The 12,577-nt window shown below is 38.0% G+C and overlaps 2 protein-coding genes across 2 annotated transcripts in view; one reads left to right on the forward strand and one right to left on the reverse strand.

Moving 5' to 3' along the window:
• The window catches only part of LOC128737532 (acireductone dioxygenase), a 389,037-nt gene that overhangs the window by 243,623 nt on the left and 132,837 nt on the right, over positions 1 to 12,577 (forward strand). The gene's annotated exons all lie outside the window — the stretch shown is intronic.
• LOC128737528 (cyclin-dependent kinase 4) lies at positions 51 to 9,869 on the reverse strand. Its single transcript, XM_053832192.1, has 5 exons — positions 9,690 to 9,869; positions 9,377 to 9,545; positions 9,118 to 9,253; positions 348 to 676; positions 51 to 270 (listed from the first exon to the last, which is right to left on the reverse strand). The coding sequence occupies exons 1-5, from the start codon at positions 9,781 to 9,783 to the stop codon at positions 51 to 53; spliced, it is 948 nt and encodes a 315-aa protein (XP_053688167.1). The 5' UTR covers positions 9,784 to 9,869.

Genomic DNA, 12,577 nt, shown 5'->3' on the forward strand with positions numbered 1-12,577 from the left:
TTTCCTTCGTTCCAAAAAATAAAAACTTTCAGAATGTAATTATTTATTTTTTATATCGGCTCCTCTGTAAAGTATGCATGTTGTAGGCACTGGAAGGCAGACGGGCGTTCCCGTGGGTTAAATGCCAACATTTTCTTAAGTAAGTCATTGGAGTAATCACACAATTTATGGCATAAGTCGCGAGGGTCCCGGGGAACGGTGGGTCGAAAATTTTCGCGTGCTATCGAAATTCCTCGCGGCCACTGACTTTCGGAAGGACGTCCGGTTAATCTAAACAAAAATAAAAACGGGTTAACTAGTAACTTTTAGGGCCAATTTTAATTTAACGGAAGTGGAGTTATACTCACTCGAAAATCTTCTCTAGTTGGTTGCCCTCAGATGTTCCTGGAAATAGAGCAACCCGTTGGAACATTTCGGCGATGATGCAGGCTGAACTCCAAATGTCTACTGAACTGTGATAAGGTTCCCCAAGCAGTACCTCCGGTGCCCGGTACCAAAGCGTAACAACTACGGTAGTCAGTTTCATCTCGAAGTCGTACGTTTTGGCAAGCCCAAAGTCCGCTAGTTTGAGTCTACCTTGAGCCGAAATGAGGAGATTCTGCGGTTTCAGATCACGGTGTATGATACGGTGCGAGTGAAGGAAGTCTACTCCGGTCAGCAATTCTCGGGAAAGCCGCTGTATATAAGAAAAAGAAAAGGGGATACTTTAGCTCAGATAGGTACGCGATCAAGTGGTATTAAACTTTGTCAAGCGTGGAAATAAGCAGTTGCTGTCGTTGTGTCACCTCTTTGAATTGAATACGGTATCTTTTTTAGACGAACTTAAAGGAACGTGCTGCTCGAGCCAAAGATGCTTATAGACAAACTAACTGAAACCACAGTTTATGCCGAAGTAAATAAAAAACATTTGCTAAAATCTCGACATAAAGTTGTATTTGAAGTTGTATAAAGTTGTATTAAAATGTGTTCTTGCTTACCACTGTGAGTAATTTAAATAAACCATAAATCTTACTAACCAAGAATTAATGCTCATAGCATCTGAAACAGTCAAATTGATACTATAGGATTACGCAAAGCTGGTCCGCTATGCACCTCTTCACCCTGTCCCTGCAAAGTCGTTATTTACTGAACGTCTTTGTCACGAGGTGACTCGTGCTATTTCAAGCAGTTGGGTCACTCGTCGCCAATTTTCCAGCCATCTCAAAAGTCGCAAATCACTTTCGACCTGGTCGAGCCATCTTGCACGTTGAGCGCCCCTGTTCCTGGTACCGGTGAGGTTGTTGAAGAGAACTGTTTTCATCGTACTGTCGTTCGTTTGGCATCCTTACGAGGTGCTCGGCCCACCGTTACATACCGACTTTCGTAAGATACAATGGGAATCGTTCCAAGCAGTGCATGTAGCTTGTGATTCATGCACCTCCATCACTCTCCGCTTTCAGTTTGTACTTCGCCAAATATCGTCCGCAGTACCGTCCGCTCGAACACGGCAAGTGCGCATATGTCCTCCGTAACAAGCGTAACGGTTTCAAGTCCATAAAGAACTGCCGATCTGGGTTTTGTACATCGGCGGCTTGCGAAGGGCAAAGTACCCAAGTAACCAGTGAGCACTTAAAGAAGCAGAAATCTAGCATTTTATTAGCCTATGGTGCACACCATATCGTGCAGCATAGTTCAATATGCCTATAAAAAGCTGCTAGAAAGCCGGTTTTGGCGAAATATCCGGCTACATTAGTGCTTGGATCTTTACAAAAGTCATAAAACGTAACGCCTGTTGCGTAACGGTAAAACGTCAAACATAAAAAAATGCGAAAAATATATTGTACAATCCTTTTTTATCTTCCCTCTCTGTTATGCTTATATGGCGTACTTTGTTGACGTTTCAAGACTGCTTTTTGTTATTTTCTTTTTCGGTTAGAATTGAACCGCCAGCCAATCTGTCGATAGGAATAGGAATAGAGGAGTAGGGCAACGCCTTTACCAGTTGATCTGTAAACGGTAGTTGCGAGTCAGCTGCCAATAGCTCTACTTAAATTACCGAAATTCTTAACTCGGATGTTTGATTTGCTTATCGAGGCGGAATGGAGGAAAAGATTTTGTTTTTCACATATCTTCCATAAGTTGCGCTTTGGGAGAATTACCTACCTTTTATTTTCTTTTTATGTGATGGCATACATGTAGAGAAATATTTCTTGCATATTATCCGTATGCATATGCCCTATCCAGCTTTTTACGAGCCATAATGGCGGACGTGTTCGTAATATTTGAACAGCATTTTTGACATTTCAGTAATACATCGCATGTTTTCTTTCCGCAAGTTCCTTTAGTTTTACTGTGAACGTGCGGAAACAAGACGTGCGATGTATTAGTGAAATGTCAAAAATGCTGTTCAAATATTACGAACACGTCCGCCATTATGGCTCGTGAAAAGCTGGATAGATTCGTGTTGACGTTTATTCAATCGGCGGTGCAGGATTTTGCGTAAGACAAAAAGAGAGGGAAGCATTTTTTCTGTTATTACGCGTACGTTCGCAAGATTTCCTGCAAGTGTGAGCAGTGTTCAAAATCTCTTTTGATGCCGGTAAGGGCAATAAAGCTTGCTTAGAGCATCTAATCAGCTTTTCATAGTGCTTCAAGTAAATATTAATTCAGCATTGAGAATGCCATTTTAAAGCTGCTATGCTTTGACAATGCTGAATTATATCTGGCAGCATGTAACTTGCAAATATAGAGCAGCTTTCAAGTTTAATTCAGGGCTTAGCGGTTGCCTGAGTAGATTCGATTTCTCGCTATGCGCTGCTGGATCTCCTTACTAGTGTTGCTGTCCGCGGTCACAAGCGATCCCAAATACACGAACTCATCTACCACTTCTATTTCATCGCCGTCAACGGTTATCGTTCTTGAGAGGCACGCGTTTGTTTCTTGTGAGCCTCTTCCTTTCATGTATTTAATCTTCGACGCATTTATTTTTAACCCAATTCCCCTCGACTTCGCTTTCAGTCTGGCGTGGATTGCCTTTGTAGAGAAACACGAGTTGTTAACGCAGTGACGGCTTATTAGGTAACAAAAAGTTAGATTTACACCCGAGCTGTATTGTATTCATAGTGAACGTATAAATCAAATGTTGCTAAGTTTACAAAACTAATGTTGGGCCTGATATCAACACCCCCTCTCAGACCTAGCGCTGCACGGTATTTGTTAAAGATAATTGCGGGAACCGTTTTTGTAAACACATCAGCAAGCTGTTTCTGCGTAGGAACATACTCTATCGATAAAAAACCACTCTGGATGCACTCGCTAATATAATTGTATCGTATTCGTGTATCCAAATGTTTCGTTCGCTTTTGATCTCATGGTTCCGTTGCAATATACATGCATGATTGACGGTCTTCGATGATAACCGTAGGAGATTCTAAAACGACATTAAATTTGGATAGCAAATTCCTAAACCAGATTGCCTCGCATGCTGGTTGATTGATGGATATGTATTCCGCTTAGGTAGAACTCAACGATACACTGGTCTGCTTTCTTGTCGTCCACGAAACCGTGTTTCCGAAGGCCTGGAACAAATAACCGGATGTTGACCGTCGATCGTGCACGTCGCTTCCCCAGTCAGCATCAGCAAATTCAACAAGTGGTGAAACGGCGTCCCTTCGCTGATAATACCCTAGACAGACATACAATTGTACCAGTGTTGTACCTGTACAATTGTATGTCTGTCACCGTGTACAACGATAGAATCACGCAAGCAAAGTGGTACAACGGTGGTTTCTGTACCTACCTCTTTCACCGTTGTACGAAGCTACAACTGCTCGATTTTTACTGCGCGCAGCGCCAATGACTGGTAGTTGTGATAACAAAAACTAGGCAGAATTTTAAATTAATTATTATTTTGCAAGATTTTGGCAAAGATTTAACGCTAAACGCTCGGCATCTTGAAATTTGTGTTAACATTTCGTGAATAGGAACAAAAACCAACGCTTAGACCATGCAATTAGAGATTATCGGTGATGAGCACAACCACGTACAACGTACAGCAGTATGTCTGTCACCCTTCCGTTGTACATGTACAACGCTGGTACAATTGTATGTCTGTCTAGGGTATAAGTCAGAGAGTAATTTCTGGTTCCTCGTAGATAGCGTAACACAAGTTTCAGATGAGTCCAGTGAAGATCCGATGCACCACCTTGAAAACGAATGAGAATATTCACCGCACTGCTGATGTCCGGTCGAGTTGACAGCGTCATTCTGCGGATCGTCAGTGGTGCTGTTTGCGGTCGCTGTTGATATTCCGGAAATACTCCGGTTACTGTGGGCTAATTATGGCAATTCAAGGAAGTATCTCATTACTTTCTTCTTCTTTTTTTCAATTATGGTCCCACAAGACGCACATCGCAGGGAACACTTTTGTTCTTGCTTGTAAATTATGTTTCCGAAACACTTTTGTTCATGGGACTATGGAGAAAACGCTTCACTAAGTCTTTCTTTTACTCTCTCTCTCTCAGCCAAATTCAAAAATTACTAAACCGATTGTCATGAAAACTGGCTTATATGAGTTTTCGGGACCGGGAAAAGTTTTATTGCTATCAGTTTTACTCTGTCTCAGTGCGCAGTAAGGGATGATGGAGGTTCTTTTTTTACTTTGCTGAGCGGAAATAACGACAATTTGCATAATTTTTCGGATAAGGGTAGTTTTTCTCAGTGGCGCAGTTGAGGGAAGATAGTTGTTGTTGCTACTTTGCTGTCGAATTTCACAAGCGGACATATCTTCATCTTCTTCGTTACTTCTTTTATATTCGATTTTTACATAATATAACATGTATTCTACTAAATTAGACGTAGACATATGTAGGGTATTGTCGTTATCGTCGGGCCACTGTTATGGTCGGGCCATCACGATTTTACAGTTTTAGTAACTCATGATACCTATGCTACAGCCACTGTAAAACTTCTTACTGTGATAGCTAATTTTTCACAATATTGCGAGTTTCAATCGTGTATTCAAAACACTCGTACTGAATTCAGTGACTAAATCTTACAAAAGAAGTTTTCCAGGCGTAATGAACTTTTCTTCAAGAAATGCAATTAAATTTTGAAAATGTATAAAGTGTGTTGTGCTGTACACGAAGACTATAGAAAAATCCCCTCCAGTAAGGTGTTTGGGAAGGCTAAGGGGAAATACTAGAAAAGTGCTATTTGTAAAGGTCGGGCCACCATAATTTTAAGCGCAGAAGCGCAATAATCGCTAAAGAATGTCAGTCTCGTAAAATGTGATGAAATAAAGCAAAATTAGTACGATAAAAACCTAGATTTTTACTGTTTTTTTTATTGTAGTTGTACACTTCGGAAAAGGCCATTGTAGCAATATTGATTTTACAAGATCACCAAAAATTCACAAAAATGCAATTAAAAATAGATTATATGAGCCTATATGAGTCGTTGTTCCCGGAATCCATTCTTTTCATGCCTCTATATAGAATTTCAATACGTATGTCTTAGATTTCCGGCGGTGGCCCAACCTGTACAACATGGCCCGACTATGACATTTTTTGTCTTCACGTAAATGCCTATAACTTTTTTATTTTTCAAGCAATAAATCAGCAACTTTCCGGAAATATACCTTATTCTTAGACCTTTGCAACGATGTGTATAAATTTCCAAAATTCCTTTTGTTATGGGCGAACGCTAAAACGTTGCCCAACCACAACTCCCCTACGGTTCTTTTTAATATCAAATATTATTATAATTTTTCGTTTTTTAATTACAGAGACGATTTTGCGATACACATAATATTGACTAGCTTGCAAATATGTTAATTTGATGGAACAGTTCTTCATTTAATCTAATTAACAAAATGTTTGAAAGTGTAGTCTCACTTAAACGAGTTTTTAATCTCGTTAAAATAAATGCTAACGTAATGATTGCAACTTCGGGCTTTAATAGGGCCTAATATATTAATATATGATAATATTATGAAGTGTCTTACCCCTCGTTTCGTACTTACGTAGATTTAATTTATATGTGAGCTAATTACCAGGGCACATTGCCGCTGTTCGTCAGAAATGAGGGGGCTATTTCTATAATTGATTCGTTCGTCTAGGTAAATTGCTGCCAAAAATGCTACATTACTTGTTAAAGCAGTTTTACGTACCCGCATTTTTCCGAGTTTTTTTGATAAAGCGTTATCTTTTTTCTCTAAAATTAATTTGAATCGAAGCCATAATAAATAAAAATCGCCAAACGTAAGTTGCGTTGCCTGTAAAGCTATAGTCAATTTCGATATCGGTTCAAAACCATCAATGAAATTTTCAATGAATGCCCATGTTTCACTGGATAGATCACTGTTTTTTTCGTTTTTTGTAATGGAGTAAATAAAATCTTTTTGCGATTTTAAAGAATTCATCATATCATACAACGAATTCCAACGAGTATCACAACTCAGTTTTGGAATTTCTTTGTTTATGTAACTTAAATAAATTTTTGTACGGCATTCTTCTCAGCTTTTTAACGAACGATTAAGCTAAATTTATCTCATTTTTAACTTTAGCTTCTTTCAGGGTATCGTGAACCGCCAGTTGTGCCGTCTGGGCAGCACAACGAACACCGGAAAACACCGTTGAAAGTTTGTCTTGAACTTTCTTCTCTCGCGCAGATTCTTCAAAATTATTTACCGTCACAGTTTCGTTGTCACTGGTATCTTCGTCACTACTATCGTCAGAAGTTACAATAATTTCACCATCCCTGTGTATATAATAACAGTTAGCCATTCTTCTTAAATGTTAGCACGTAATTTTTACTTGCTTATCTTCGTCGTCTTGTTTGCTGATTCCGCTTAAACAGTCTATTATCTGTTGTCTAGCTGCGAGTCGCCAACATGTTGGACCCATTGTCCGTAGTGCAGCTATATACCTGTGACACATCAATTCTCCAAAACTTCCAAAACGACTTATTCCAGGTGCTCAGCTGTGTGGAGTTCTAGCAGCTCAACCATGCCAAGTGTTCGAATTTTTATTAAATTTTTATATATGAATTGAATGTTTATGCATAGGTTGTCACGGCTTAGCCGTGTGGCGGTATCCAGTTTGAGACATATCATTTTTCCTTTTACCTCCATTGAAATTTTGTTTTTAATGTTTTGTCCGAAACGTTAGTAGACCCAGCGTATACCAAAACTATACACTTGTAATATCCACTTCTTACTCCACGTATTTTTCGATTCTTATTTTTTTTTCAAAACTTCACTTACGCGCGATCACTATTCACGAAAAATTCATCCGGAAAAGTTAGCAATTTGTTCAATAGCTCGCACAACCGGAGCAGCCAAGCCGGCTTGGGCACCGCCTGTCACCAGATGCAACGCAGATGCCTTTGGGGCCCCTGCCGCTTATTCAAAAGGAAAAAGAAAGACCGTTGTTTTATATCCGACTTATTACCGACCTGAAGAGTCGGAAAGTTGATCACCGAATTCTTTATTTCCGAAAATTATATTCTGTTTTGTTCTAACTCTAACTCTTTGGCCCTAAGTCTATCTGCCCTATTCTATCGCACGCTGAGTGCCAAGCTTAATTCTACTCAGTTCTCTTTCTCCCCTTCCCCTGCGTTCATTTGGATGACTTAATTCTGGCGCGGGCGAAATCTCTCTCGCCCTTGCGCATATTTACAGAGACTTAGGAAGCGCGGAAGCCGCTCACGTATTCCAATTCTCCACGGCTGCACGCGCCTCACGGTCATCGTTGCCTTCCGTGGTTACGAAGCACAAACAAAAAATGTGCTGACAACTAAAGCGCATCGCGCTGGTAGATTACGGTGCTTAGCCGAATCTGGGTCATCGTGCAGAAAAAAATGAATAAAATCACGAAGTGTACTCTATTGGTAGAATAATATTCGTAGCAAACATCGAACTCGTAGCACTTTTTGGAAAAAAAAGTTTTTAGTTTGTGGTGTATTTGAAAATTATTGCTAAAATGTATAATGTGAAGTAGAAGTAACCGAGTACTGATGAGCCAGCTCTTTGTCAGGTGCATTCTCGAGCCTTGATGAAGAATATAAATTATTCGAAACGCTGGTGAAAGAGAAAAACACCGTTTTTCTGCTTTTTAACACTGCAAAGGCGAAAGAAACTCCAGTCGATAAAAGATTGTAGTTTGATGACAAATATATTATGTTTTGAACAAGCTTCTTAACCTTTCGTTACTCACGCCAACTTCGATTCATGGACAAGGTAAAACAGAACAGAATTACCTTAATACTAACGCCACTTGGCAAAAAACTTTTGAAACTTTTTCCACCGATTGAAAGATCTTGGTCTGCGGATTAATCTGGGTGAAAGCAGTAATTTTCCTTATTGCCAGAATCCTGAGATATATTGAGTTAAAGATTTTCACTATTGCCGGCAGGTCTTTTCGGAGAACAACGTTAATTCAGCTAAACTTATATCGGTGGCCGAAAATGAACCAACCTCAACAAGTTTTCGCACATTTTTGGCAGTGAAATATGTGGAATTTCATGAATCGACTGAGTTTTTCTGACAGAACTAGATAATTGTTAATACTTTAAAGATTATTTAAAGGGCATCAATGTCAGATGAAATATTTTTAATAAACAGATGCTCCACGGATTACCACTTCATTCGCAATTTGGACAACTCTTTCAGTGAAAAATTAACTCCGACCGTGTCGCAAAACTGACTTTAAAAAATTTATCAGGGGTTTATAGTACCACCCTGAACAATTCAAATGGCAAAAGTAATATTTTAAAATTATTACTCAACTTAGTTTTTATTCTTCAAATTTGATAATCATAACTTGATTATTCCATACGTAACTTTGAACGTAGAAAACGTAGAAATAAGAGTATCCTTCAACATCTTGATAATTACTTTTAGTTGCTCTGAAGCTCTTTATAATTCTCGTATATCGTATAATTACTGATTGGAAATACGTCTACGATTTTATTAATTCCTAAACTCATAATTACTAAATCGAATTTCAACACGCACGAAAATCAAAGTTCGTCACTTGATACAGCGGCATTGAAGTCTCTGCATATTCAAATTTCGAACTTCAGCTGAAGCGACACGCAATTGATTTGTATGTGTTGGTGACCGTGAATTTTGCTTACCTGAATTGTCATTCTGGGCATCCCGCCTGGCGGAAGACGCTTGATGTAATCATCGAGATCCTGTTCTAAATGCTCGAACACAAGAAACAAAACTAATTGACCTTCCAAACGCGGCCCATGGCAGACGTCTAACAACCTAATGAAAATAAAAAATTATCTATATTACATACCTGTAAGGCGCTAATTGAGAAAAAAGACATTCAATCCGTCGAATAGTTTATTCAACGCACCGCTATTTGCAACTAGTTTAAGGACTTACTTAACTACGTTTGGATGTTGAAAAGCGTCCAGCTGTTTAAGCAGCGCAATTTCCCTCAACGTTGACATCGGGACACCATCCTCGGTCAAGGCTACACGAACCTTTTTCAAAGCCACTATATTTCCTTCATTGCTTAGATCACGTGCTTTGTAGACAGTGCCGTACGCACCTAAAAAAGAATATTTGTTTTCGAACTTAAAGCAACAGGTCCTGGAATTTTATCTGACCATCTTGAGTAATCCCAGTGCATCGGTATGCGGACCGACGCCACCCGGAAAGGTGAATACAAAACTATACCAACACAATCGCATACCTGTACCAATCACATTAAGTTCCTCATAAGTCTTGTTGAGTTCAAATGCGGTGTTTGCGGCCTGATGTGGTTGATTTGGCTTAGTCGATGCCATTTCCGCTAGCTGCCCAGACGCTCGTTCAAGATTCAAACGGAAATTAATGCCAAATATTGAAAAATGCAAACGAAAAAATATAAACAAAACGCTAAGAGGCTCACACAGTTTTGCTGTCACTAGCAGTGAACTTTTTGGCATTATCCGTCTGTTCGAAACGACCGTTGTACCCACTAGGGGTGTGTGTCTTTGCTAGAATGCTGAGTGGTTGTCTAAGCTATTTTTCGAAATTTTCCCTCGACACACATCATTCGTGCAGCTGATAAGACAGTATACGACAAAATTGTGCATACAATATATGAGTGAAAATTACTTAACTATAATTGAAAAATTTCGTATAAATATTTATTGTGCTTTGTAGCTGTACCTGGATTAATCCAGATTATTTTCTCTAATGCCAATGTATATGACAAAAGAAAACAGCAACATTGCAGTTGTCACTCTCTCTCTTTCTCACTCACAGCATTCGCATTGTCGCACTTTTTGTGCCAGTCGCACTTTTAGACTGCGGTGTCCAGTAAGGTGCAAAATGCGGGATACATTTTTAAAATAAATTTGATCCGAAATGTTCAGAGTTATTTATTTGTTCATTTATTAATAAATTTATAAATATAATTATTTATTAATAAATATAAGACCTATATTTAAAAATAAATATAATATATTTGTAAAATAAGAATTTCTGCAAGTACACAGAATAACCCTATCCTGTACCACAGAAGCACAGACATAACTCTCTGAAGAACATAAAGCAAAAACCCGATTTAATCCATCTAGTGGTGAAAGGAACCTTTGTTATACCATCCTACATGTCATTTGATATGGGCATTTCCAGCTCAAATATTATTTTTGATTTGGTTTTGAATTTATATTTTTTATAAAACTGACAGTCAAATTCTATACGCATCACTTTGAACTAAATTCTTAAATAAACTATTTCTTAGGCCCAGCCGTTCTCAAGTTATTCAGATGTTAAATCTAAAAATTATCTATTAGAGTCAACACATGCAAAGTATCCGATAACCGTGTAATCGAGCTACACGAATTTGAACCAAATTTTGTCAGATTTTTCATTATAGGTCAGAATCTTAAATTTGGTGCCGATTGATACCCCCCACGATTAGTGGGAGTACCTTCTTTTTTAAAAAAAAGATCCGTTTTGTCAAACCTTTTTATTTTTTTACTTACAGATAAACATGAAAATCTCGACCAACATGTCAAAAGATCCAATGTGCAAATGAGAGATTCTCTTTGCGTCTCGTCTCTTATGATTATTACGCTTATTATGCTTACCCGAGTAACACACTTGGTTTTAAATAAGAATTGACAACGGATTTAAAACAAATCGAATTGCTAACCTTTCGTTTCCACATACTTAATTACGACCGGATTAACACTGAAACAGCGCAAGAAACGAGCTAAAATATAACATGTTTGTGAAATATTTCAAAGTGACGCCTATGCATGGTTATTGTACTACCAACTAAAAGATATTTCCCTGAAGTTATATTTACATTTACAAGCAAATAATGACAGACATTTTTCGCAAAATAAAATGGCTAAAGTTATATTTCGGTAATTCATCAATCACTCAAAGCAACATTGTAGCCTTCAAATAACCCAAACTAAAGTGCAATTTTAAATTTATCGTGAACTTTGCCATTCTACTTCCGAAAAATTGATGCGCTCAAGATTTACTTTTATAAGCAAAAGTTGAGTGGAATCGAAATAAATATCATTTTTTGATAATCTCACAAAACATGCTAATCTCTTTGAAAACCGGTGGGATATTTTATATTAATTATGTTATATGTCCCTAAAATCATTCTACGACACAAAAATAATGATCTATTACATTATATTTTGGCGCTGTCATCGGCCATGTTTATACAAGATTGCATTCAAATGAGCACACCGATAACCGAAAAATTCGAAACCAATAAAAAGCTTTACTGTATGCATTTTGTTTTGCGTTAACTTACAACTGATTCACAGTTAATTTTTATTTGTGAAAGAACTTAAATTGCGCTCAAAAAATACCCAGAATACTCATAAATTGGAGCATTTAAGCTCAATAAAATATTGCAATGTTGCGAAAATGTGTCAAAGTTATGGATCTGTGCTGTACGCATTGTCATCGCTTCGCCGCTGTTCAATGCCGGCAATTCGCCACTACGAAGTTGCTGATATTGGTTTGATTTTTGTGTGAGAAAAAAAGAGAAGGAAGTATTTTTGCTTTTGTTTTCACTTAAGTTTTGACAATTCGGCATGGAGTTTCGTGTGAGTGCGATCAGGCTTAGAAATCTCTTTTACTTTCGTAGTCGCGAATACTCAGTTGTAAATGTTCAATAAAAACTTAGCTTTACAACCGAAATGCAACTTTAACCTGTCATTCTGGCTGAAAACATCGGCGTTAGAAATAAAACATTTTTATAACATCTTGTTTTCCATGAAACTTATTTATAATTTAAATGCAACTGTTTTCTGAATATTTTTCTAAAAAACATGTTGCAAGTGTTACTTGGGTATCCACATTTTCGCGTGCTTAATGGCGAATAGTTGGCACAACTTTTTGCGCAAATTTTTACCGAACGTTCAGCTGTTTAGATTTCGGTAAAATTTAACGAAATGTTTAAGTGTGCAGACAATGCACATAAGCACGATTTGTTTGTACTGATCTAGAGTGTTTAATCCTAGTTTAATCAGTTTCACATTTCGTTTCCCAACGATTACGATAGAAATCCGATCGGAGAATATAACATATTCGCTGCTTGAAACTACCAACTAAACAAGA

The sequence above is a fragment of the Sabethes cyaneus genome, chromosome 2 (genome assembly GCF_943734655.1).
Source record: "Sabethes cyaneus chromosome 2, idSabCyanKW18_F2, whole genome shotgun sequence".
Lineage (NCBI taxonomy): Eukaryota > Metazoa > Arthropoda > Insecta > Diptera > Culicidae > Sabethes > Sabethes cyaneus.